Source organism: Atractosteus spatula, chromosome 14 (assembly GCF_055471065.1).
Source record: "Atractosteus spatula isolate fAtrSpa1 chromosome 14, fAtrSpa1.hap1, whole genome shotgun sequence".
Taxonomy (NCBI): domain Eukaryota; kingdom Metazoa; phylum Chordata; class Actinopteri; order Semionotiformes; family Lepisosteidae; genus Atractosteus; species Atractosteus spatula.
In genome coordinates this window covers 713,464-736,261 of record NC_142719.1, presented here as the reverse complement: position 1 = coordinate 736,261, position 22,798 = coordinate 713,464, and the positions used below count along the sequence as shown (strand labels likewise).

The 22,798-nt window shown below is 59.0% G+C and overlaps 1 protein-coding gene across 7 annotated transcripts in view; it reads right to left on the bottom strand.

Moving 5' to 3' along the window:
- macf1a (microtubule actin crosslinking factor 1a) overlaps window positions 1–22,798 on the bottom strand; it is a 122,217-nt gene that overhangs the window by 62,386 nt on the left and 37,033 nt on the right. For all 7 annotated transcript variants that reach the window (XM_088931549.1, XM_088931551.1, XM_088931553.1 and 4 more), the window contains exons 5-35: window positions 22,353–22,445; window positions 14,627–14,793; window positions 14,406–14,518; window positions 14,116–14,222; window positions 13,797–13,916; window positions 13,620–13,715; window positions 13,299–13,426; window positions 11,916–12,009; window positions 11,648–11,802; window positions 11,100–11,388; window positions 10,883–11,011; window positions 10,298–10,375; window positions 9,825–9,986; window positions 9,311–9,415; window positions 8,828–8,923; window positions 8,440–8,565; window positions 7,853–8,005; window positions 5,847–6,001; window positions 5,270–5,396; window positions 4,754–4,937; window positions 4,464–4,636; window positions 4,201–4,379; window positions 3,793–3,931; window positions 3,303–3,496; window positions 2,884–3,046; window positions 2,522–2,605; window positions 2,028–2,135; window positions 1,712–1,810; window positions 1,320–1,457; window positions 944–1,035; window positions 719–854 (exon numbers count right to left, since the gene is read on the bottom strand). In XM_088931549.1, the coding sequence (XP_088787675.1) occupies window positions 719–854; window positions 944–1,035; window positions 1,320–1,457; window positions 1,712–1,810; window positions 2,028–2,135; window positions 2,522–2,605; window positions 2,884–3,046; window positions 3,303–3,496; window positions 3,793–3,931; window positions 4,201–4,379; window positions 4,464–4,636; window positions 4,754–4,937; window positions 5,270–5,396; window positions 5,847–6,001; window positions 7,853–8,005; window positions 8,440–8,565; window positions 8,828–8,923; window positions 9,311–9,415; window positions 9,825–9,986; window positions 10,298–10,375; window positions 10,883–11,011; window positions 11,100–11,388; window positions 11,648–11,802; window positions 11,916–12,009; window positions 13,299–13,426; window positions 13,620–13,715; window positions 13,797–13,916; window positions 14,116–14,222; window positions 14,406–14,518; window positions 14,627–14,793; window positions 22,353–22,445 (4,182 nt within the window). The remainder of the gene's footprint in view (window positions 1–718; window positions 855–943; window positions 1,036–1,319; window positions 1,458–1,711; window positions 1,811–2,027; window positions 2,136–2,521; window positions 2,606–2,883; window positions 3,047–3,302; window positions 3,497–3,792; window positions 3,932–4,200; window positions 4,380–4,463; window positions 4,637–4,753; window positions 4,938–5,269; window positions 5,397–5,846; window positions 6,002–7,852; window positions 8,006–8,439; window positions 8,566–8,827; window positions 8,924–9,310; window positions 9,416–9,824; window positions 9,987–10,297; window positions 10,376–10,882; window positions 11,012–11,099; window positions 11,389–11,647; window positions 11,803–11,915; window positions 12,010–13,298; window positions 13,427–13,619; window positions 13,716–13,796; window positions 13,917–14,115; window positions 14,223–14,405; window positions 14,519–14,626; window positions 14,794–22,352; window positions 22,446–22,798) is intronic.

The following is a 22,798-nucleotide window of genomic DNA, read 5'->3' as shown; positions in this document are numbered from 1 at the left end:
TGACCAGACACCCTGACACACACTCGTGCAGTCCTGGTACAAACATGCCGACCACAGGCTCTCCACCTCTGCACTCGGAGACTAGCCACACCACAGACATGCCACTGAGCACCGGGTGACCCAGGCGCCCTACACAGACATGCACCCCGACTTCAGGGTGAAGGTGTGACTGACTGACGCACACTGAGTGATTGGCACACTGATGGATGTGTGTGTGTAATGTCTGCTTGATAAAATGGATAGTTCTGCCAGTGTATTTCTGTTACTGAGCCCAGATTTGGGGAGTCTGGAACTGGAAATATCACAACAGCTACTCCTCCGTGACCCAGACAGTGCTGCAGTACCACACCGAGCCACAGAGGGGCGCCAACCCCCTGCAAGAGTGTTAAACTGATGATGATGAGGATGATGACAACAATGACACAGAGTTTCCTCATTCGCGGTGAGTAGGACGGCACTCCATGCCATAAACAAAACACGTGACCAAAACACAGTGAGCTCTGGAGATGGATTGGAGAACACGTGACACACGATGGAAAACACGTAACATGTGACAAAACACGTGACTGCCCGCGCACTCCTCTTTCACACGCGCACACACAAGCCCCAGGCTGACACACAGGATCAGTAAACGAATCACAGAAGCCAGGACGCCTCCGACGCAGCGCGGACAGCCAGCGCGAGCAGCGCGCACCACAGGGACCCCCGGCCCCCCTACCTGGCGCTCCTGCTCGCGGGCCAGCTGCTCCTCCAGCTGCCGCCGCCGCTGGCCCGACCGCTCGCACAGCTGGCTGTAGGTGTCGCGGAGGTCGTCCAGCTGCGTGGCGACCCGCGCCCGCTCCTCCGCCGAGAGCCTGCGGCACAAGCAGAGCGGAGGTCAGCCGGCCGCCGGGATCGTGGGGCGCAGGGGTCAGTGACAAGAGAATCTCCGCGATGCACTCACCTGCTGGCCTGTTTGGAGAGGAGGAAGACCTCGGTGCTCCTCACGGCCTCCGACACCTCCTCCTTCTTGGCGGCCAGCTGCTCGGAGATCGCCTGAGACGAGAGATGTGCGGTCACGCGGGGCCGCAGGACCACAGCCCCCCCGGGGGCAGACCGGAGGTTGGGCAGCACCACTCCAGCCAGCAGGTGGTTCTGACTCAGCAGTGCAGCGCAACCCAACCCATTCAAGCCCACTCCACTCCATCAGAGTCTCACCCAGGCTGCGCAGGCCACCCCAGTCCATTAACATCCAGTCCACTCCAGGCCAGCATAGTCACGTCCAGTCCACCCCCCAGGCCAGTACAGTCACGTCCAGTCCACCCCCCAGGCCAGCCTACCTGCTGCTTGGCGAGGGAATTCTCCAGGTTCTGGGGGTCACTCTCCCCCACAGTGACTCTGTCTGCGAGCCCCCTGACCCAGCCCAGCAGCTCCGACACCTGTCCCACCCGAGCCTGTCTCTCCTCCTCCACTTCCTTCTGCAGGGAGACAGGGAGACAGGGAGACAGGAGGGGAGTTAGAGACCCACAGAGAGACGGGAGAGGGGTTAGAGACAGAAAGTGTGAGATGGAAAATGGAGAGAGAGAAGAAAGAGACACCGATTCACAACAGAAAACAGAAAAGTGTGAGACAGTAAGCTGAGAGAGAAACTGCAGAAGGCAGCTGGATAAACCGAGGAAGTGAGGGAGATGACGAGAGGGAGCCACAGCGCCCCCCTGTGATATCAGCGCACCTCCTCCTCCTCCAGTCTGCGCAGGGCGTCACTGATGTACTTCACGTGCTGCGTCGTCAGGGTAACCAGAGCCGTGTAGCGTGTCCGCAGGTCCATGAACTGAAAAGACACGCTCATATCCCTCAGCACCTGTGCTCTTTCCTTCACTTCCCGTCTCGGCCCCTTCCCCCCGTGCTCAGGGCTGTGAACAGGAAGGCTGTTGCTGTACTCCGCGTGCTCTCAGTCGGGGACCAGTTCCAATCAGAGGGGTCTGAGTACCACCACTGCCCTCCCGCTGTCCTGCGCTCGGCTCCTCCCTGCCCCGCTCGACCATTACCTCCTGCGTGATAGTGTCTGATGAAGAGTGCATCCTCCTCCTCTTGACCGGCGATTTCTGTGTCGACTCCACGAATGCCCTGTATGTCATCAGCTGGAGCTCGTAGTCCTGAGTGAGAGGGAGGAGAGGCCGGTGGTCAGAGAGACAACTGGAACTGGGACAGAACCGGAGAGAGAGACAGATCCCGAGAGAGAGGCGGGGGGACAGACAGAGAGAGACACAGATCCTGAGAGAGAGGCGGGGGGACAGACAGATCCCGAGAGAGACCCCGCAGAAGAACACACTCAGTATGACCGAGAGAGACCCCGCAGAAGAACACACTCAGTATGACCGAGAGAGACCCCCGCAGAAGAACACACTCAGTATGACCGAGAGAGACCCCGCAGAAGAACACACTCAGTATGACCGAGAGAGACCCCCGCAGAAGAACACACTCAGTATGACTGAGAGAGACCCCCGCAGAAGAACACACTCTGGGCCAGGCAGTACTGTACCTTGACAGCAACACAGTACTGTTTGGACTGGGCCTGGCACTGGTCCAGTTTGGTCTGGTTCAGCTCTATCTCTGCAACCAGGGCCTAAATAACAGAGGACAATTACACACTGTAACCTGGCACGATTACCCCTTTCGGTCACATCTCCCCCTCTCCCTCCTTCTCTCCACTTCCTCTATCTCCCTCTCCCTCTCTCTATCTCCTTCTCCCTCCCTCTCTCCCACCTTCTCTATCTCCTTCTCCCTCTCTCCCCCTCTTCATCCCTCTTTCTCTCCACATCCTCTATCTCCTTCTCCCCCCCCCCTCTATTTCCCTCCTTCTCTCCCTCCCTCTCCTCCCTCCCCCTCTCTCTTGCTCGTTACCGTCTGCTGGCTCAGTTGCTCTGCCAGTGCACGGCTGTCCTCTCTCTGTCCAGGCTGCGTCCTCTCCTGTCTCTCCGTCATCTCCTCGATCCAGTGGATCAGCGCCGAGTGCCCGTCCCGGTACTGCTGCAGCACAGAGCCGATCGCCTCCAGGTCCAGTTGTCTGGAACCGAGCCATGAGCACACACACACACTCTCAGAGCAGGCGTGGACGAGCACACACACTTAAACCTGCACTAATCAATTCGAAGGGGAGCACGTGGGCATTTACTGCCCAGAAACGCCAGGCCTGTCTCCTCCCCTCCTGCACCTCTCTCGTGTTTCCTGTGTGCTCCCGGTCTCTCCTGTCAAGGCTCAAGAGATTCAGCTTCTTTAGGCTGTGCGGTTTCATGGGAGTTCCCAGGTTGCTCTTGACTCACCTGGTCTCGATCTGTCTCTGGACTCCCACCCAGCGCTCGGCGAGCTGGGCCGCCCTCTCCTGGTACTGGTCTACATCGGGGCTGCGCTGCTGGTTCAGCCGGGCCAGCTGGTCCCCTGCTTCCTGGGCTCTCCGGACTTCCTCCTCCAGAGACTGGAACACCGGCTGCTGCTGACGGGCCTCGCACATCCATCGCTGTAGGGAGAGGGGGTGTCTCTCAGTAATGAGCCTGCCTCTCAATGATGTTCTATGTGTGGTATATCGTATGTAAAGGTCCTGTGATGTATCTGTATTGTGAATGTATGTAGACGTTGTTTTGAATATATATGCTTTGGCAACACAGTGAATCAACAGGCATGCCAATAAAGCCGTTTGAATTTGAATTTGTGTGAGGGGTCAGAAAGAGTGGGAGGAGCAGGAGAGAGACTGGGAGGGGCATAAGAGAGACTGGGAGGGGCCAGAAGAGTCATACTTTCACATCAGTAACTGACCTGCAGCTGCTCTCTCAGGGCCTGTATGGCCGTGGGGTCAGCCGGGACGATGTCCTCCTCACTCAGCCTGCTCTCGTACTTTTTCACCAGGCTCTCTGCGGCCTGCGCACTGCGCAACAGCACATCCACGGTCTTCAGCCTGCAGCCGAGAAAAAGCACACTGAACGCCAGGCCACATACACAGGCCGCACCTGAAGCCCATGGGCTCTGCACGCAGGCTACACACGCCAGGCTGTTCCTCTACACCCGCTCAGGTGTGCCTATGCTCTTACCAGTGCAGAGCGACAGCAGGGACAGGAGGTGAGCAGGAGAGAAGCTGGAGGTTGACTGGCACCCCCCTCACCCCCTGCCCGTACAGCTCCGTTACCCCAGCCCTCTCTACCTGTCCAGCTGAGCTGCGGGTCTTACTTGTGCAGGTAGACAGAGGACAGGGACTGCACGCGCTCCATGCGCTCCACAGTCAGGTTCAGCTCCGAGCGGAGGGCGGGGACGCTGGTGGAGGTAGGAGACTCGTCGAAGAAGCTGACGCACTTCCTGGACACCTGGCCCAGGTCCGACTGCAGCCCAACCAGCTCCTGCTGCAGTCGCTGAAAGACGGAGAGGAAGAGGGCGTGAAGGAGGGGTGGGGGGAGGGAGGAGGAAGGTGGCAGAGCGAGCGAGAGAGGCCTGACCTCCTGCTCAGCGATGCGCACCACACTCTCCTGGCCGGCCTCGGGCTCCGCGGCAACGCTGGGGGGCGGGGCCTGTATCCGGCGGGTCAGTCTCTGCTCCGCCTCCTCCAGGTGCAGCTTGATGTTCTGCAGCTCCGACAGGTAGGAGCGGGAGAGCAGCTCGTCCTTCTCCACTGCAGAGAGACCGGGAGAGGGAGACAGCCGCCCGTCAGGTGCCGCTGCACAGAGGAAGGCAGAGCACCGAGACTGCGCTGGTGCGATTCCGGGTCATGCCGGGCCCGGTGGGTCACCTGTCTCCATGGAGACGAGCAGGGACTGGCAGTGGGTGCGGCTCGACTCCACCTCCTCCTCCAGCTGGCGGCGCTCGGCGGCGGTGAACAGCGTGCTCTCCCGGCTGTCCTGCAGGAAGTCGGCCAGGTGAGCGGTCAGGTGATCCAGAGCCTGCTGCCGCTCCGCTGGGGACTGGGAGCGCACCTGGACAACACGGGACACGACAGGTCAGACCGGACGACACACCGGCAGACTCTGACAGGTCATCCGACTTCAGGAAACACACCTGAGAAAGGTAATAACTAGACCTCAGACAGGACCTGACCAAACCTGCAGAAGGCACTTCTACCTCAAAAAGGGAGAGTCTTACACCTCCAAGAGGGATTCCCACTGCCGACAGCAGGGAGCTGCTCCAGGAGGAGACCAGCACCCACACCTGACACAGGTAATGATCAGACCTGAGGAAGGCCCATACACCTAAGACAGTGAAAGAACTTTCAGCTAAGCCCAGGAGCTGCAGGGCAGGGAGTGCTGACCGTGTCCAGTGTCCAGGAGGACACTGTCCTGATGTCCTTCAGCAGGTAGTTCCAGGACACGACGCTCTTCATGTTGACATGCAGCTGGTGCCACAGGGACATGACGTTCTGGTAGAGCTGCTCGATCCTGGACAACACACAGACATCAGAGCCCACATGGGGACAGGGTGCACCTCTTATTGGGGCAGTCAGTGTCGGGGTGTGTCTTAGTGTCCCCATCTGCCTCAGTCACAGCTCAGTGACCTCAGGGGGGTGTGTCCGAGCCTTGACCTGAGGGGGCGTGTCCGAACTGTGACCCTGGGGGGCGGGGGCGAGTCCGAGCCGTGACCTCAGGGAGGGGGCGTGTCCGAGCCGTGACCTCATGTGGGGGGGGGGGGCGAGTCCGAGCCGTGACCTCATGGGGGGCGGGGGCGTGTCCGAGCCGTGACCTCATGGGGGGTGGGGGCGTGTCCGAGCCGTGACCTCATGGGGGGGGGGCGTGTCCGAGCCGTGACCTCCGGGAGGGGGCGTGTCCGAGCCGTGACCTCAGGGAGGGGGCGTGTCCGAGCCGTGACCTCAGGGAGGGGGGCGTGGCTACCTGCTGGCGGTGTCGAGGGCCTCAGGGTTGGGCGGAGGCACCGTGAAGCAGACAGAGGGCACCATGGCCTCGTTCCCAGAGGGGCTGATCACCTTCCACTTGGTGCGCTGGGAGCTGTCCTGCAGCACACACTCCTCATTCTTGCCGATAGTGATCTGAGAGAGGGAGGGAGAGGAGTGGGACAGGGGCAGGCAAGAGACATGGAAAAAGAGAAAAGGGCATGAAGTGATAGCGAATGTTGGAAGAGGGTGAGAGAGAGGGAGTGAAAACAAGAGAAAGATGGAAAGAGATTTATGCATTTGGCTTCTTTGCAACAGCTCAGTTCAGCTGACAGTCCGCAGGCTGCACCGCTGCTGTGACTTTCACAGGGGGACTCACAGCTGCAGTTTTCTCCTGCACTGTCTCAAGTGCAGACAACACAGGGCTGGAAAATGACACAAAATGGTTTAAACAGAGACCTTCATGTCCTTGTAGCAGGGAAGCGTTTCAGCATCACTCATGACTGATTTTACCACCTCCTTCTCCTCGCTGCTGCCCCAGCCAACAGGCAGAGGATAAACACGACAAGCAGCACACCCCAAACCACAGGGGCCGGACAAGGGGTGATGCAGAGTAACCTGCAAAACACTGGACTCGGGGGTCCCCATCTCAGCCTGTCCTGTAGGGCCACAGTCTAGGCTCAAGGTGGCAAACAGGACAGCCACAGCTCCTCCATCCTTCACGAATGACAGTGTTTAGAAGCCGAGAACACCTGCTGGACTGGGCCTCCTTCATTCGAGTGTGGAAAGTAAGTTGTGGGCTAGTGCAGCCAGCAGTCTGGGCCTGCGCTCTGCCTGTGCCCCCCCCAGCCCTGGGTACGATGGGCTAGTGCAGCCAGCAGTCTGGGCCTGCCCTCTGCCTGTGCCCCCCCAGCCCTGGGTACGATGGGCTAGTGCAGCCAGCAGTCTGGGCCTACGCTCTGCCTGTGCCCCCCCAGCCCTGGGTACGATGGGCTAGTGCAGCCAGCAGTCTGGGCCTGCGCTCTGCCTGTGCCCCCCCAGCCCTGGGTACAAAGCAAAAGAGTTCCATAAGTACCTGAGCAGAGGCCTTGCCAGCCCAGCAGATCAGAGAGAGGGGGGGGCAGAGAGGGGGGAGAGAGGACAGGGAGCAGATGGAAGAGAAGAAAGGAGGGAGAGGAAGAGAGAGATTATTCCTCGTAAAAATCTGGCAGTGAGGAGCGGTTTAACAAGGTCAGTTTGCTTGGCGTGGATCGGAGCAGATGTGAGTCACACGGGCTCACCCCGGACCGGGTCGAGGATGGGCGCTGATGTGAGTCACACGGGCCCACCCCGGACCGGGTCGAGGATGGGCGCTGATGTGAGTCACACGGGCCCACCCCGGACCGGGTCGAGGATGGGCGCTGATGTGAGTCACACGGGCCCACCCCGGACCGGGTCGAGGATGGGCGCTGATGTGAGTCACACGGGCCCACCCCGGACCGGGTCGAGGATGGGCGCTGATGTGAGTCACACGGGCCCACCCCGGACCGGGTCGAGGATGGGCGCTGATGTGAGTCACACGGGCCCACCCCGGACCGGGTCGAGGATGGGCGCTGATGTGAGTCACACGGGCCCACCCCGGACCGGGTCGAGGATGGGCGCTGATGTGAGTCACACGGGCCCACCCCGGACCGGGTCAAGGATGGGCGCTGATGTGAGTCACACGGGCCAGTCCCGGACCGGGTCGAGGATGGGCGCTGATACTGTATGAGTCACACAGGCCCGTCCCAGACTGGTAGAATGAAAGTGTGTTGGAGGAGGAGCTGTGAGCTACAGGTCAGTACAGGCCTGGTGTCCCAGTATCAGACTATATTATATCATTACACTACACAGTGTGATCCTGTACTGTATTATGATACTGTACTGTGCTACACTGTGCTGTATTATGTTACTGTCCTGTGCTGTACTTTTACTGTGTTGTACTGTATTATGATACTGTACTGTGATATAAGGTAATCTGTAGAGTACCTCTATTTGGCGGTAGTCACAGATGGCCCGGATGGGGGTGGTGGTCTCCACAGTGTTGTCTGCGTTTCGGGGTCTCAGCTGCACAATGGACTTGGCGCGCCCCACCAGGCTGGCCACAGAGCTGCGGTACTGAATCAGCTGCTCCTTCTCCTCCTGCCAGGGCGAGAGAGGGGGTGTTGCACTGTGCTTGCTCTGTACCGTCGCCCTCTTCAAATCCTGCCACCCAGCAGCCTGGCTTTGCTGAGTCAATCCATCGTTTTACTTTGCACAGCAACGTCAGAGCCATCTGCTGCTGTCTGTCTGAATCCCCCCACCCGGAGAGACTCGGTGTGCGACAGTGGAAAGGTAATAACAGACACAGCACTTTTCACACCTCCGCTCTCACACGCTGCCCTGCAGTCTGCCTCCACACCAGCAGGGGGCACCGCACTGTGGCAGGTGGAGCCCTGAGAGCAACGGTGGAATGTGCAACAGGGGATGACATCCCTGACTCTCTCAGGGCAGATCTCTCACGGCACATCGCCCAGCCCGCGAGGTGGAGAGCAGCAGGGGCGTGAGATCGCAGCGGACAGACGGGGGGGAGATACCATGGAGTCCTGCAGCAGGTCCTCCAGCTTGGCCAGGCGGCTGCTCCTGTCAGAGGTGTACTGCCGTTTTATAGTGTCCTGCAGCCCACGCAGGTACGACTCGCAGTCGCGCGCATCACTGAAGAACTGCAGAGAGAGAGAGAGAGAGAGAGAGAGAGAGAGAGAGGCTATGCGTCAGGTGGCAGCGCCCCACTGCACTAGCCCACAGACCCTCATGTCCTACCCAGTGCCCCACCCTGTGCCCCGCCCGGCACCCCACCCGTACCTGCCCACAGACACTCATGCCCTACCCAGTGCCCCACCCTGTGCACCGCCCGTACCTGCCCACAGACACTCATGCCCTACCCAGTGCCCCACCCTCGTGCCCCGCCCGGCGCCCCGCCAGTACCTGGAAGTAGGCGGTGTTGTCCCGGAGGTGCTGCTCCACACACAGGCACAGCTGCCTCAGCCACTGCCACTGCGTCTGCAGCGCGGCGCTGTACGCCTGGGGGGCAGAGGAGCGGTCAGACACAGCGAGAGGAGGCGTCTGCCTGTTCGGCCCACACCGCCCCCTCGCTAGGCTGTACTCAACTGACCCGGGGGTCTCGTGCAGAGAAACCCCCCTGAAAGAAACCAGGGTTTCGGCTCCAAAAACAAGGCTGGCTGGTCCAGACTCCACCCAGGGAGACGGACCTGCCTCCTGAAGCTCAGCTGACTGGGGTGTGCAGTCACTAGGCTAGCCTCTGTGGCACTGCTCCAGTCTCCAGAGCGTGGTCAGATGTGCCCTGAATAAGTAGTGCTCCAGAGCACACTGGTCCTTATGTCCTGCCGTCTCTTCCAGGGTGTTCTACAGCACGTTCTGGGTGCGTTCTGTGGCACCCCGGCCCCTCACCTCCACTGTCTGTTTGGCTGGATGGTTCTCCTGACATAGACTGTCCGCAGTTTCTTGCAGAGAACGCATCACTTCCTGTTTCTCTTCCAGCTCCGCTTTCATCTCCTGGGGAAGGGACAAACCACGCAAGCCAATTAGAAACATCAAAAATAACATTTCAGCTGGGTTTGTAATGGTTTCACTATAGCACAGAGACCTGCGAGTATCTGTGACTCAGTACGTCCTCAGTGTCCCTCCGGGATTTGCAGTTTGTCTGAGTGTCCCAGTGTCTCTCAGTGTTTCTCAATGTCTCAGAGTGTCCCAGTGTCCTTCGGTCTGTCCCACTGTCTTTCAGTGTCTCTCAATGTGTCCTAGTGTGTCCCAGTGTCTCTCAATGTGTCCTGGTGTGTCCCAGTGTTTTTCAGTCTGTCTCAGTGTCTCTCGATGTGTCCCAGTGTTTTTCAGTCTGTCTCAGTGTCTTTCGATGTGTCTTTCATGTCTCTGTGTGTCGTCCAATGTTCCAGGGAAGACTCACGGAATAGAGCTGCCTCTTGGCGCCGATGTTGGCGTTGGCTTCGCTCCAGTCGAAGGCGAGCTCCTCCTCCTCTCTCTCATTGAGCCAGATCAGCTCCGTAGTGGCGCGAGACACAAAGCCATGCAGGCTGTCCAGGCTCCGCAATCGCCATGATGATGTCTCCTACACACCACAGCACAGGGTCTCAACACTGCACAGTGTACTGAACTCTGCTGGCACAGCTAGACAGCAGCTCTGGCAGACAGGCAGACAGGCAGACAGGCAGGCAGGCAGGCAGGCAGGCAGGCAGGCAGGCAGAGGCTGTGACGCTGCCCTGACAGGCAGACAGGCAGACAGGCAGACAGGCAGACAGGCAGACAGGCAGACAGAGGCTGTGACGCTGCCCTGGCACACAGACAGGCAGACAGAGGCTGTGACGCTGCCCTGGCACACAGACAGGCAGGCAGACAGAGGCTGTTTGAAAGTGAACTCACCAGCAGTTTGCAGTACTGATGCTCCAGTTTGGCCAGGGTCTCTGTGTAACTGCTCCGGAAGTTCGGAGAGATCTTTGACTGCGGGAGACAGAAGAAACAGATTTGTCCAATAACAATATCTGACAATATTTCCTATCAGCATATACAAGCAGTGAGCACAGCACAAGGGCCAGTGAGTGTATATGAAAGCAGGACATTGCAATGGTCAATGTGTATACGGTATATAGACAGCACTGAGGGTAAAGGCAGGAAAGCACAGTGGTCACTACGGGTACATTATTTACAGGAAGACAGAGCAGCGGTCAGTAAGTGTACAGTATATACCGGCTGGACATCACAGTGCTCAGTGTGTTTGTACAGTATATACAGACTGAACAGCACAGTGGTCAGTGTGGTTATAAAGGCAGGACAGCCCAGTAATCTGTGTGTACACTATATACAGAGGCTGGACAACGCAGTGGTCAGTGTGATTATAAAGGCAGGACAGCCCAGTGATCTGTGTGTACACTATATACAGGCTGGACAATACAGCGGCCAATGTAATCAATAAAGGCAGGACAGCGCAGAGCTCCTGGTCACTCTCACCTCGTACAGCCTGGCCTCTCTCAGGCTGTGCTGGAGCTCCTCTACAATACTGTGGACAGATCGGTGAGACTCCAGCTGCTGCTCCACCCCGGGCAGGTCTGCGCCCCACTCTGCCCGCTCGAGAGACACCTGGGGTCCACAGACGGACAGATCAACCCACAGGGGCAGGTCACAGGTCAGTGTCCCTCTTTCCTACCACCCCCTTCTGGGCACATACCTGCATTTCCTCCACCCAGCCCAGCAGCTCATAGATGAACCTCAGGCTCCCCTCGTCCTCGGAGGACGACAGCGACACCAGCTCCGCGCGGGACAGAGGCCTTCTGAGTCGAGCTACTGCCGCGCCGCCAGCTGCCAGCAGGGTCTGGGCTCCTAGGGGCAGAGAGAGCCCTGCCCTGCTCAGCCCCCCCTGATCTCCAGACAGCCCCCCAGGGGCAAAGTGGCCCTTCCTGTAGACGCTGGAGCACTGTAGCCGCACTGCGACCAGCTCCTCCTGGAGACAGGCCACCCTGCACAAGAACACAACCGTGAACGAAGTGTGCAACACACAACACTGCTGGAGCCAGGCCACCCCACACGAGAACCACAACACACAACACTGCTGGAGATCGATGGAAAGATCCTGCTGATGTCCTACAGAAGCTTGTCCATGTCAGCAGTGTGTATGAGCAGGCAGGAATGACACCTCTGATCGTCAATCATCTTTCTTTCCTCCTCTCTCTGTCCCTCTCCCACTCCCCCCTCCCCTCCTTGCCCCATGGCTCTCACCTGAAGGCCAGCTGCTCCACCTGGTAATACTTCTCGTCCCGCAGTAGCTGGGTGTCCAGCTGCAGCTGCTGGACCAGCCCCTCACAGTCCTGCAGGTAGGAGCCCACCTCCCTCTCGCAGCAGACCGGCTGGCCCTGCTCCAGCTGGGCCATGTCCTGATGGGGGGGAGGGGGGAGAGGTGAGCGCACTCGCAGACCACACGGACTGAGAGAAAGACAGGAGTGAATACAGCACCAGGGTTAGACAAACAGAAGGCAGCTGGACTCACGGCCTGCAGGGTGTTCTTGGCCAGGGTGAGCTTCTCCTCGCAGTCCAGCGCCGTGTTCTGGACCCTGTTGGCCACATGCAGCAAGCGCTCCAGCCTGAGAGAGAAGACAGCTCACTGCACACTCGCTGCCAGGAACACGCCCCGGCTCACTGCACACGCTGCCAGGAACACGCCCCGGCTCATTGCACACACGCTGCCAGGAACACGCCCCGGCTCACTGCAGACACGCTGCCAGGAACACGCCCCGGCTCACTGCACACATGCTGCCAGGAACACGCCCCGGCTCACTGCACACACGCTGCCAGGAACACGCCCCAGGAACACGCCCCGGCTCACTGCACACGCTGCCAGGAACACGCCCCGGCTCACTGCACACACACTGCCAGGAACACGCCCCGGCTCACTGCATACACGCTGCCAGGAACACGCCCCGGCTCACTGCACACACGCTGCCAGGAACACGCCCCGGCTCACTGCACACGCTGCCAGGAACACGCCCCGGCTCACTGCACACACACTGCCAGGAACACGCCCCGGCTCACTGCACACACGCTGCCAGGAACACGCCCCGGCTCACTGCATACACGCTGCCAGGAACACACCCCAGGAACACGCCCCGGCTCACTGCACACACCCTGCCAGTAACACGCCCCAGGAACACCCCCCGGCTCACTGCACACACGCTGCCAGGAACACGCCCCAGGAACACGCCCCGGCTCACTGCACACGCTGCCAGGAACACGCCTCAGGAACATGCCCCGGCTCACTGCACACATGCTGCCAGGAACACGCCCCAGGAACACACCCCGGCTCACTGCACACATGCTGCCAGGAACACACCCCAGGAACACACCCCGGCTCACTGCACACATGCTGCCAGGAACACGCCCCAGGAACACACCTCGGCTCACTGCACACATGCTGCCAGGAACACGCCCCAGGAACACACCCCGGCTCACTGCACACATGCTGCCAGGAACACGCCCCAGGAACACACCCCGGCTCACTGCACACATGCTGCCAGGAACACGCCCCAGGAACACGCCCCGGCTCACTGCACACACGCTGCCAGGAACACGCCCCGGCTCACTGCACACACGCTGCCAGGAACACACCCCAGGAACACGCCCCGGCTCACTGCACACACGCTGCCAGGAACACACCCCGGCTCACTGCACACACGCCCCAGGAACACGCCTCAGGAACACGCCCCAGCTCACCAGGTTCCCCCGCAACAACCCCCGCTTTCAACTGCCCGTTACCCTCCACTGAGATACCTGCCCCTGTCAGCGTCCACCATGCAAACTGCCCCTGTAACCTTCCCACCATGCAAACTGCCCCTGTAAATCTCTCATGTTACTTGCCCCACACAGTCTGCCCCACCTCTCCACGGCTGGCCTCAGTGCTTTCTCCCTCTCCAGCATCTCCAGGATCAGTTTGCCCCACTGCTCCTCCAGCTCGTTGGGGTGCAGCCCCTGGGGCAGCTTTATCCGCCCAAACTCCATCCACACCTGGGGCAACAACACAGACAGGGGGTGTGACTCCCACGGCAGAGGGGTGAGCGACAGCTCCGAGAGGCCCCTGCGGAGAGCTGCCCGGAGCACCGCCAGAGGACAGGCCGGTCCAGGCACGCGTACCAGTGAGGCCTCTTCACTGCACCAGGCTCTGAGCACGAGCAGGTCACCGACACGAGGCTGCTCTTACCTCCAGCATCTTGTATAAGTGCTCTACTTTGCCCTTTTCAATCTCTCTGACTGGGATCTCCGTCTCTTTGAAGTGAACGTACTCGTTGTACAGTGCCTGGGGGGCGAGAGAGAGACGTTAACAGAGCGGCACAGGCAGCTCTGCCTCCTTCCTCCTCCCCACGCCTCCCTCTCTCACCTTGAGCTCCACAGGGTTCTGCGGGAAGCTCTTGTCGGCCATGCGGGCCGTGTGCTGCCGGGCCCACTGCAGCAGGCCGGAGAACCGGGTCTGGTACTCCGACCAGCGCTGGTCCACCTCCTGCAGACACAGAGGGAGAATAGAACCCTTCTAGCAGTCTGTATAACACCGCCAGCTTCGGCTCTACTAAGACAGAGAGGCAGGAGGGGAGAAACTTACAGACACAAACAAGACATCCTAGGACTTAAAGCTCAATTAACCAATTTCCCAGTGCGCCAATTAATTGGTTAATGAGGTTCCCGACGGCGTGTGGACTCACATGTGCGCCAATGCCCTCTCCGCTCTCGGGAACCTTCGGGAAGGCATCGTAGATAGAGGACACGTAGGTGATGACAGACTTCTCATCAGGAGATGGAACATCGACGTCTGGAGCAGAAAGGGAGGGGGGGTTACCACAGGCTGGAACTGCCCCGTGGGGTAGACCGAGAGCAAGAGAGAGGGAGAGACAGGAGGAGAGGAAAGGAGAGGTGGAGCTTGGGAAGAGTGAGAGAGTAAGAGAAAGAGCGATGGCAGAGAGAGACGACAGAGGCAGACAGAAGCCATCTTCACCTTCGGAGTCCAGGAGCCGCGTGACGCCCAGCGACTCGGCGATCTCGAAGGCCTGCTCCAGGTTCTCTCGGTTACTCTGCCTTGCCACCACATCCATATCGATCAGATCTGGCCTGGACACCCAGAGGACACACAGCGTTAGGGTTCAGGGGTCGGGGAGTCAGAACTGAGCTGGAGAGTCATAGCGCTGGAGATCAGAGGTCAAGGGGCAGGGGTCAGACCTGTATCGGTGCAAGATGGCGTTGAACATGCGGCCATCGCTCCAACTGGAGGTGAAGTTGGTACATCGCAGGCCAGGATAGCCCTCCGTCACTTTCTGTGTCCATAGCAACAGCCGCTCCTTCGCCGTGAGGTCGCTTGACTCCCCGCTCACGTATACCTCCGAGATCTGAGCCACGGACACATGGACAGGGAGGAGAACAGGGCGGTCAGCCAGCAAGGCTCAGAGAGTGGACACGCCTGCCTTAACTCCACAGACCAAGTCAGCCAGGTGACCATCAGCAGAGCTTGTGGTCAACCAAGCCAGCCATCAATCAACCAATTGATTAATCAATCACTAATTTGTGTAGAGGTCCTGCTGGGAGACCGCAGGTCCAACATGGCCATGTCTGTAAGCAGCCAGAGGAGCCCCAGCATGAGGGGTACCCCTCGGAGTCTGGGTACCCCACGACTGCGACTGACATGTTCACAAGCCTTTCAACCCCCCAGGACAGGGCACCCCGCCCCAGAGTCTCACGCGAGGAACAGTCTGGGACTTTCCAGGGGAATGTGGGGGTTTTGCCACCTGCCCTTTAGTGTCTGTCTGAAGCCGTTCCACTTTCATTCCCTGAATTTCCCTGGGTGATCTAATTAGTGACCTCGTTAGGCAGTTTCAGTCCCACTCTCTCCCGGTTACCGGAGCTGCCTCACCACTCCCTCTCTGGCCCTGCCTCCCTCCTCCCCTCAGTCTGGCTCTGCCCCCACCCCTCTCTGCGGCGAGCAGCGCCGGCAGAGCTGGGCTCCCGTCATCAGTATTCCTCAGCCGTGCCTCCCGTCTCCCTCGCGCTGCCCCTCCCCCTGTCTGCACTTCTCGGCTGTGGGAAGGAACGGGGACTGGAGAGGAGAGGAGAGGACTGAGAGCTCCAGGCCTGCCTGCAGACACAGCCCCGAGGAGCACATGCCTGTCCCCACTGCCACACACTGATACACAGTACGGCACACACACTACACACACAGATACACAGTACCGCATACACACTACACACACACACACACACAGATACACAGTACCGCACATGCTACAGCACACACACACGGATACATAGTGCCGCACACATACTACAGCACACACACACAGATACACACTGATACACAGTACCGCACACACGCTACAACACACAAACATACATACACACACAGTTACACACTACTGCACGCACACACACTACACAACTCTAATCTGACCTCTTACCCTACTTTTCTTCCCCCTCAGCCACAGCTGGAAACCCTCCACCACTCCCAGCACATCTCCTCCCGGCACTGACCGCTCCCCCCCCGTCCACATCTCCCTGCCCCCCTGCCCACTGCCCACTGCCCCCCTGTCCCCCTGTCCCCCTGTCCCCCTGTCCACAGCTCCATGGCCCCATCTCCCTGCCCCCCTGCCCACTCCTACATCTCCCTGCGCCCCTGCCCACTGCCCACTGCCCACAATCTCAGCCCACACTGCCCACCACAAGGCAAGCTGTAAGGCTGAGGCACCATGTGTGTGCAGTCTGGAAGTTCCCAGCTCCCTGGCACAGCAGGGACTGATACCCACAGACGCGTCCGGCAGGTGCTCAGAGGAGCCCAGACACTTCCAGCCCAGGGCTGACGAGACAGCGACGCCGATCCGTTCGGTCTCAAGATTCAGGTCTGCCCCGTACGAAAGCGTCTCTACCGAACAGGCACCTGTGTCGGCCGGAGCCGGCGCTCGCTGGGCACAGCCCCCCAGGGGTTAAACTCTGTTATTAGCGACTTAACGGCTTGTTCTATAACAGGGCAATTAAATCCCTCGAAACAGCCACTCCCCCCGGTATCCAGGGATGAGAGGGGTAACCTGGGGGCAGGGCTGCACTCTGACACCCCCTAGAAAGGGCTCTTCACTCGGGCCCGTGGTTCTGCTGGGACTGTCCCCACTCTCGTGTTCGCGGCTGTACCGCCCTGTGGGCTTCTGGGACAGCAGTGCGGCTGTGTTCACACACACCGGCACCAGTACATACACCCGCACACACCAAAGAACTCCAACACACGAGCGCACAATCGCTAACAGACACACACTCACCACCACCCTGAGCCTGGACAACATGGCAGCCGTCGTTCAGAGCATCAGCTTCAGACTGTAAAACTGTCTGTTCCTGTCACTCAAGGGCTTCATTCTTTGTGTATTATGCTTGGAGCCTTACAGAAACGGAGGGAGGAAGAGTGGCAGTGATAGGGGATTCGGGAGGAAGAGAGCTGACAGAGATATGGAGGAGGGCAGGAAAGGAATGGGAGGAGAAACGTCCCTGCAGCCCCTGGGAGACACACAGGAAACAGCACGACACTGACAGACTGCACTGAAGCCACACACAAAGGCACACTGCTGCACACACACGCACACTGTTGTGCACAAGCACACAGCTGCACACACACGCACTGGTGTACACACTCTTGCAAACATATAAACGCATCATACTGCAAAAATGTATTCGAAATGCATCTGAAAACTGCATTTAAATACATTCAACGTTTACACAAGTTTTATGGGTAGATGTTTAGTCTCAGCTTAAATGCTCTATTCTTTCTGAAGGCTTCAGGTAGTACAGAGCTGTGGCAGATACTGCTCTGCTGGACACTGGACACACGCCCTGTCCTGCACTGGCTGGGGGGGTGCCGTGCCGTGCCCATACCAGGAACATAGATGGTGCTCAGCGGCACAGGACTGGAGCTCTGCGTTTTGTGTCGATCCTGACCTGTGTGGGCTGATGGCTGGGGTCCTCGCTCTCTCCAGGGGTGTCTCCCAGGGGCGACAGGGGGCTCCCCAGAACTGAGGAGTCTAAGATTTCGGAGGAGCTACTGGTGAGCCCCCAGTCTGTCTGAAGGGCGCCCCCCTGTTCTGGAGAGGTCAGGGGCAGGTCGCTGGCGTACCCGGAAGAGTGGGGAAGTGAGGCAAAGGGATACCCCAAAGCTGAACCGGAGGCATCTGGTGTTGGGCTGAGGTCTTCTGCTACAGAGCCTGCCGCCCCTTCCCAAACCACCGTAGGGTCCCCAAGACTGGGTTTCAGGGGCAACCACGAAACGTCCGCTTGGCCGACTCTATCTCCCAACGTTCTCCGGCCCAGCTCAGATCCTGGGGTCTCCCGTCCTTCTTTGCTGCTAATTTTGGGGCTCCCTGCTCCCTCCTCGCACACCTGGACTCTCTGGATATCGCCGGCCTCTCTGGACAGCGCAGGGGTGTGGTGAATCACCTCCACTGAGTCTGTTGCCCCTGCAGCCCAAAATGAGACTCCGAAACTGGGGTACACAGTCCTGACCACACACAGCCTTCCCGCGACCTCACGAATTCGGACCACACTCCTGCTTTCCGTATCGGACGAAACGGAGTCATCCTCGTAATCGTCATCATCCTCATCATCCTCATCCCCCAAGTCCTCGGGCTCGGACTGGACCAGCCAGGGTCTCTCCACCACCCCCTGCACTCTCTCCCGCACGCGGTACACCTTCCCGCCGCCAGGGCTGCTGCTGCCCTCGCGGTTGCCCATGCCACTGCTCTCAGCGATGGGGCTGCCACTCGGGGGCTCATAGAAGACTGCCCTCCAGGCTGGGCTCGGCTCAGGCGACAGAACCAGCACCCTCTCCTCCGGTGCTTCCTCCGGCTCTCTCTCGCGCACCCCCTTTTCCAGGGGGTGCTCAGTGCCCACAGCCAAGGGTTCAAAGTGCTGTTTCCGTTTCTTGGCTAATGAGCTCGCGGTCTCCGTCTCCGTCACGGTCTCGCTGTCCTCCGTGTCGTCAGGTTTGGTGCGCTTGTTTCTGTCGTCTGTACTCTTGGCCACCGGTCCTCTCTCGCGTTCGTCTCGCTTCCTCTCCTCCTCATCTTCACCAGCCCCTGCCCCCCCCTCGTCCTGCTCCCTCTGCTGGGATTTCCTGGCTCTGCGCTTGCGTTTGAACCGGAGCCTCTTTCTTGGGGACAGTGGGTGGGCAACTCCCGCCCCCACCTCCCTCTGCTGTTTCACGCAGCCCAGAGAGCTGCCCATTGGGAGGGCAGACAGGTGGGCTCAGAGGAAAGGACAGGGGGCAGACAGGTGGGGCAAGAGAGAGGGAGAGAGGGCAGACAGGTGGGGCAAGAGAGAGGGAGAGAGGGCAGACAGGTGGGGCAAGAGAGAAGGACAGGGGCAGACAGGAAGAAGAGAAACGATAAAGTCTGTAGTTTGGGGTCACAGTGCCTCCACCCTGCACGGCCTGCGGGTGACACTGATATTCTGCAACTCCCTGCGGCCTGCGATGCGCACGAGCCCCGCTGCACAGAGAGCGGGAGATCGCCCAGGCGCTGTGTCCGCAGTCACCGTGGCGCGGCCGTGCGGATCCCCCTCGCGCTCCAGCCGGGATCCCCGCTGGCTTCAGCCCCCTCACTCCCAGCTCTTCACAGACCCAGACAGGATCCCAGCTCAGAGAATCCCCCCACACAGCACATGATCCAGGACAGCTCCCTGTTGAGCCAGCAGGCTCCTGAGAGGAGCAGACGGCCTGTATTAACCTGAAGCAGGCGGCACAGACAAAACTTCCAAGAGAAATTCCAGCTCTTTGCAAATGTTGTGTTGACTCTGCTTGATCCTGTGAAGCTGAAGCCACACGAGCTCTGCAGCCCAGGGCTCTGCTGGCCTGAAATGCGCAATCCCTCCGTTCCCAACTCCCTCCTTGCTCTCCAAGAGTCAGTTACAGGCGCCAGGGCTCGCTCTGATCAATACCCCTCATCCTCCTCGTCTTCCTCGGTGGCCGGCTGTCAGCGCTGCTGCTGTCGGCCCTCCTGGCCCTCGCAGATCGCCTGCTGGTTGTCCGATCAGGCTCCCTCCTAACGAGCTGTATGAGCGACGCTGCTCAACGCTGGCTCCCCTGGTCTGGACAGAGCCCCGGTGCAGGTGCACCCCTCACACATTGCGGCGTTGTGTCACACTGTTGCTATGAGCACGACCGTGGAGACTCGACGCCCGCCAGGCTGTTCAACAGTGATCGGAGTCTCAATTAGTGCCGGGCTAAACAAACCTCGGGCTCCCTGGGAATTCTGGAATCTCCCCTTCCCAAAATTGATCCCGTTCACCCACGCAGCTGAGTGCCGGGGTTCCCAGCCCTGCCCAGCTCAGCGGCAGCTCCCTCCCCTCTCCAGGCCGGCGTCTGTAATCCGTGCTGCTCCGTCGGCTGCTGCTGCAGATGTTCTTCTCCGGAGCGGTGTCACCCCAGGACAGCCGCCTGCTCGCTGCCGCCTCTCCCTCGGATGTCGCTGGGTTTCTCCAGACCCGTCCGCCAGCTCATCCAGACTCCCATCCGCTCCGGCTGCAGCAGTCACTGGAAAAATCGGGCGCTGGTAATCCCAGGCCCCTGGTGCATTCCCGCGGCGGCCGGCCGGTCCTCTGCCGCGCCTGTGCGATCCCTGGAGCGGCGGGTCTGGCCCACGCCGCCGGCAGTCAGGTAGCGGAGCGGTGCAGACAGCGCAGGGCTGGGAAATTAGAGCTCCGTCTCCAGCTGGCTGCAGTTCTGGAGACGGCTCTGACAGCACGGCTGCGTCTCTCTCTCTCTCCTCCTCCCCCCGCCCCCCCGCGTCGCTCTCCAGCCCTCCCCAGCCACACGCGCGTGACCCAGAAGCGCTCCGAGACGCTATTGGCTGGCTGTCAGCTTCTGATGAAAAAAGCTGCGTTTTACTCTCTCGCTGCCTCAGTCTCTCTCTCTCTCAAAAGGCACCGGGGGGAGGGGGGGATTAATGGACAGTGAGCTCAGGGAGAGGGAGGGAAGGAGAGAAGAGATGAAGGGATGCTAAGAGAGAGAGGAGAGAAGAGAAGGAAGCTATCTTAAAGAGGCAGAGGCAGGGATTCCCAAACAAAGCCCAAGCCCCCATTATCATGCCGGCCCAGCGTGTGTGCGTGTGTGCGTGTGTTCAGCTCCATTAATCTGCTGCGCAGTCATACACAGGCAGCAGGTTTGCAGCATTTCAGCTGCATTTGACCCCCACGCACACACGTCGCCAGACCCCCGCGCACACTTCACCAGACCCCCGCGCACACGCACACGTGTCGCCAGACCCCCGCGCACACTTCACCAGACCCCCGCGCACACACGCACGTGTCGCCAGACCCCCGCGCGCACGCACACTGCCAGCTGGTGACACTCACACTCCTCTGCCATGCCAGAGTGCAGAGGTCAGACAAACAACCAGTCATGACTGAGGAGAGCAAACACACAGAGAGCCCATCAGTCCCAGCGCACAGTGGTCTGGTCTGCTCCAGGTCTCAAACATGTTGTCAGGGTGCTGGTCAGTTTATCTGTCTTCATGAATCTGCGAGCTTTCCAAGCCCTGATCATTTTTATCACAGAAACAAACGAACCACCAGACAGGGCCGCCTCACAGCAGAGCCTTGCTGCTAACTTGGTCTCCCCTCTCTTGGTGCTGTTTCTCCAAGCCAGGAGGTTAACCCACGCAGTCGCAGGTGCAGAACGCTTCACCACCGCGAGCTTGTGGCTCAGCCTGATGCACAGCTGGGTATCACCAGCCATCAGGCAACCAGTCACTCACTCAGAAATGAATTAACATGTCAATCAAATCAATCGACTAATCAATAATAAGGATTTCAACCAACTCATAAAGAAACCAACTGATCAATAGGTCGCATTAGGCAGTAGTCAAGACACGAAACAATCAATAACCGAATAAATGATTAACCAGCCAATCAAATCAATCAACGAAACAAAATTAATTCAGCAATGAAATAAACCAACCAATAAAATAATTCAGCCAGTAAGCAATGTTATAACATAGACAATAATGAAGAGAAAACAAGGGCTCTTGTGACAGTCTGTGGCAGGTCTCAGGTGAAGAGCAGAAGACGCGTTTTGCTCCAGGAATGAAACACTGCTCTAGGTCTTCACCCTAATTTCCCCGTTCTGCCTCCCCATCCCTCTCCCACCCCCCCTCATCTCCTGTCTTCACCCATTGCTGCTGTTTTGCTGAATCATGCTGATGACATCAGTCCCCTGAAGTCTGCACAGTCACAGAGCTCTGCGTCTCCCTGGCAACCGCATCCCACTGTGACCTTGTCATGGCGCAGCCTGTGGTGCGGTGCTCTCTACTGGCAGACTAGGGTATAGCTCCCGCAGACCACAGAGGCACTGAGACTGCAGAGCAGCCCCGCTTTCTGTCCTTGTTTAACGCCACAAACTGGAGACAAACACAAGTATTATACCTATGACACGCACAACCCAGGGATAGTAAACCATCATCACCCCAGACGAGCTACAGCACGCCAGTCCAGACTCCCTCCGCCTCCAGTGGCACACTGATGTTCTCGGGAGGCTCTGAGGGGTTTGGCACACCGTGATGCCCAAGGGGCAGGGGAGCTTCTCTGGAGCGACCCAGTGAGCACAGACATGTCCGGTACCAGTACCAGTACCACCAGCAGGCCTGCAGCCCACCCTGCCACAACAGGCCTCTCAAGATTAAAGGCAGCTACATCTTAAATGTTGGCTCAAATAGTGCTGCAGTAAGAACCCGGATGTCACTGTGGCTCCTTCAGAGACCCTGAATGAACTGATTCTGCAGAACTGCTCCTGAAGGCCTGGTTTCGGGAGATCAGGTCTTAATCAGGAGAAGGAGGACGATAGTGACCCTTGATCACAAAACACAGAGGCTTGTCTGCCAGCTCAGTGGACTGACGCATGCTGGGAAGAAGCCAGTCGAGCTCCTACCTGGAAGTGAAGAATGATGGTCCAGATCAGCCCCAGGGTCAGCTTGGGGTTACCGTCTGTGATGTCATCGTTCCTAATATTGACCAGTTTGACCTGCAGGTCACCAACAGATAGAGGATGAGAGGGTAAGAGAGAGACTCATGCAAACTGCACTACCTCACACAAAAAAACACAAACTAGAAGGTTGCCAGGCCGTAAAATGACAACATACACTGACCAGTTATCTGACCATGGTGAGAGACAACAAAGAGAAACAGACCCTGACGAAGTCCAGGCTAACTGACCACAGCCTGGCCATAGAAACTGGGCGACATGGACCTGAGCACCTGTGTCGTACCTGTCTCACCTAGCCCTGAACACCTGTGTCGTACCTGTCTCACCTAGCCCTGAACACCTGTGTCGTACCTGTCTCTGCCGGCCCTGAACACCTGTGTCGTACCTATCTC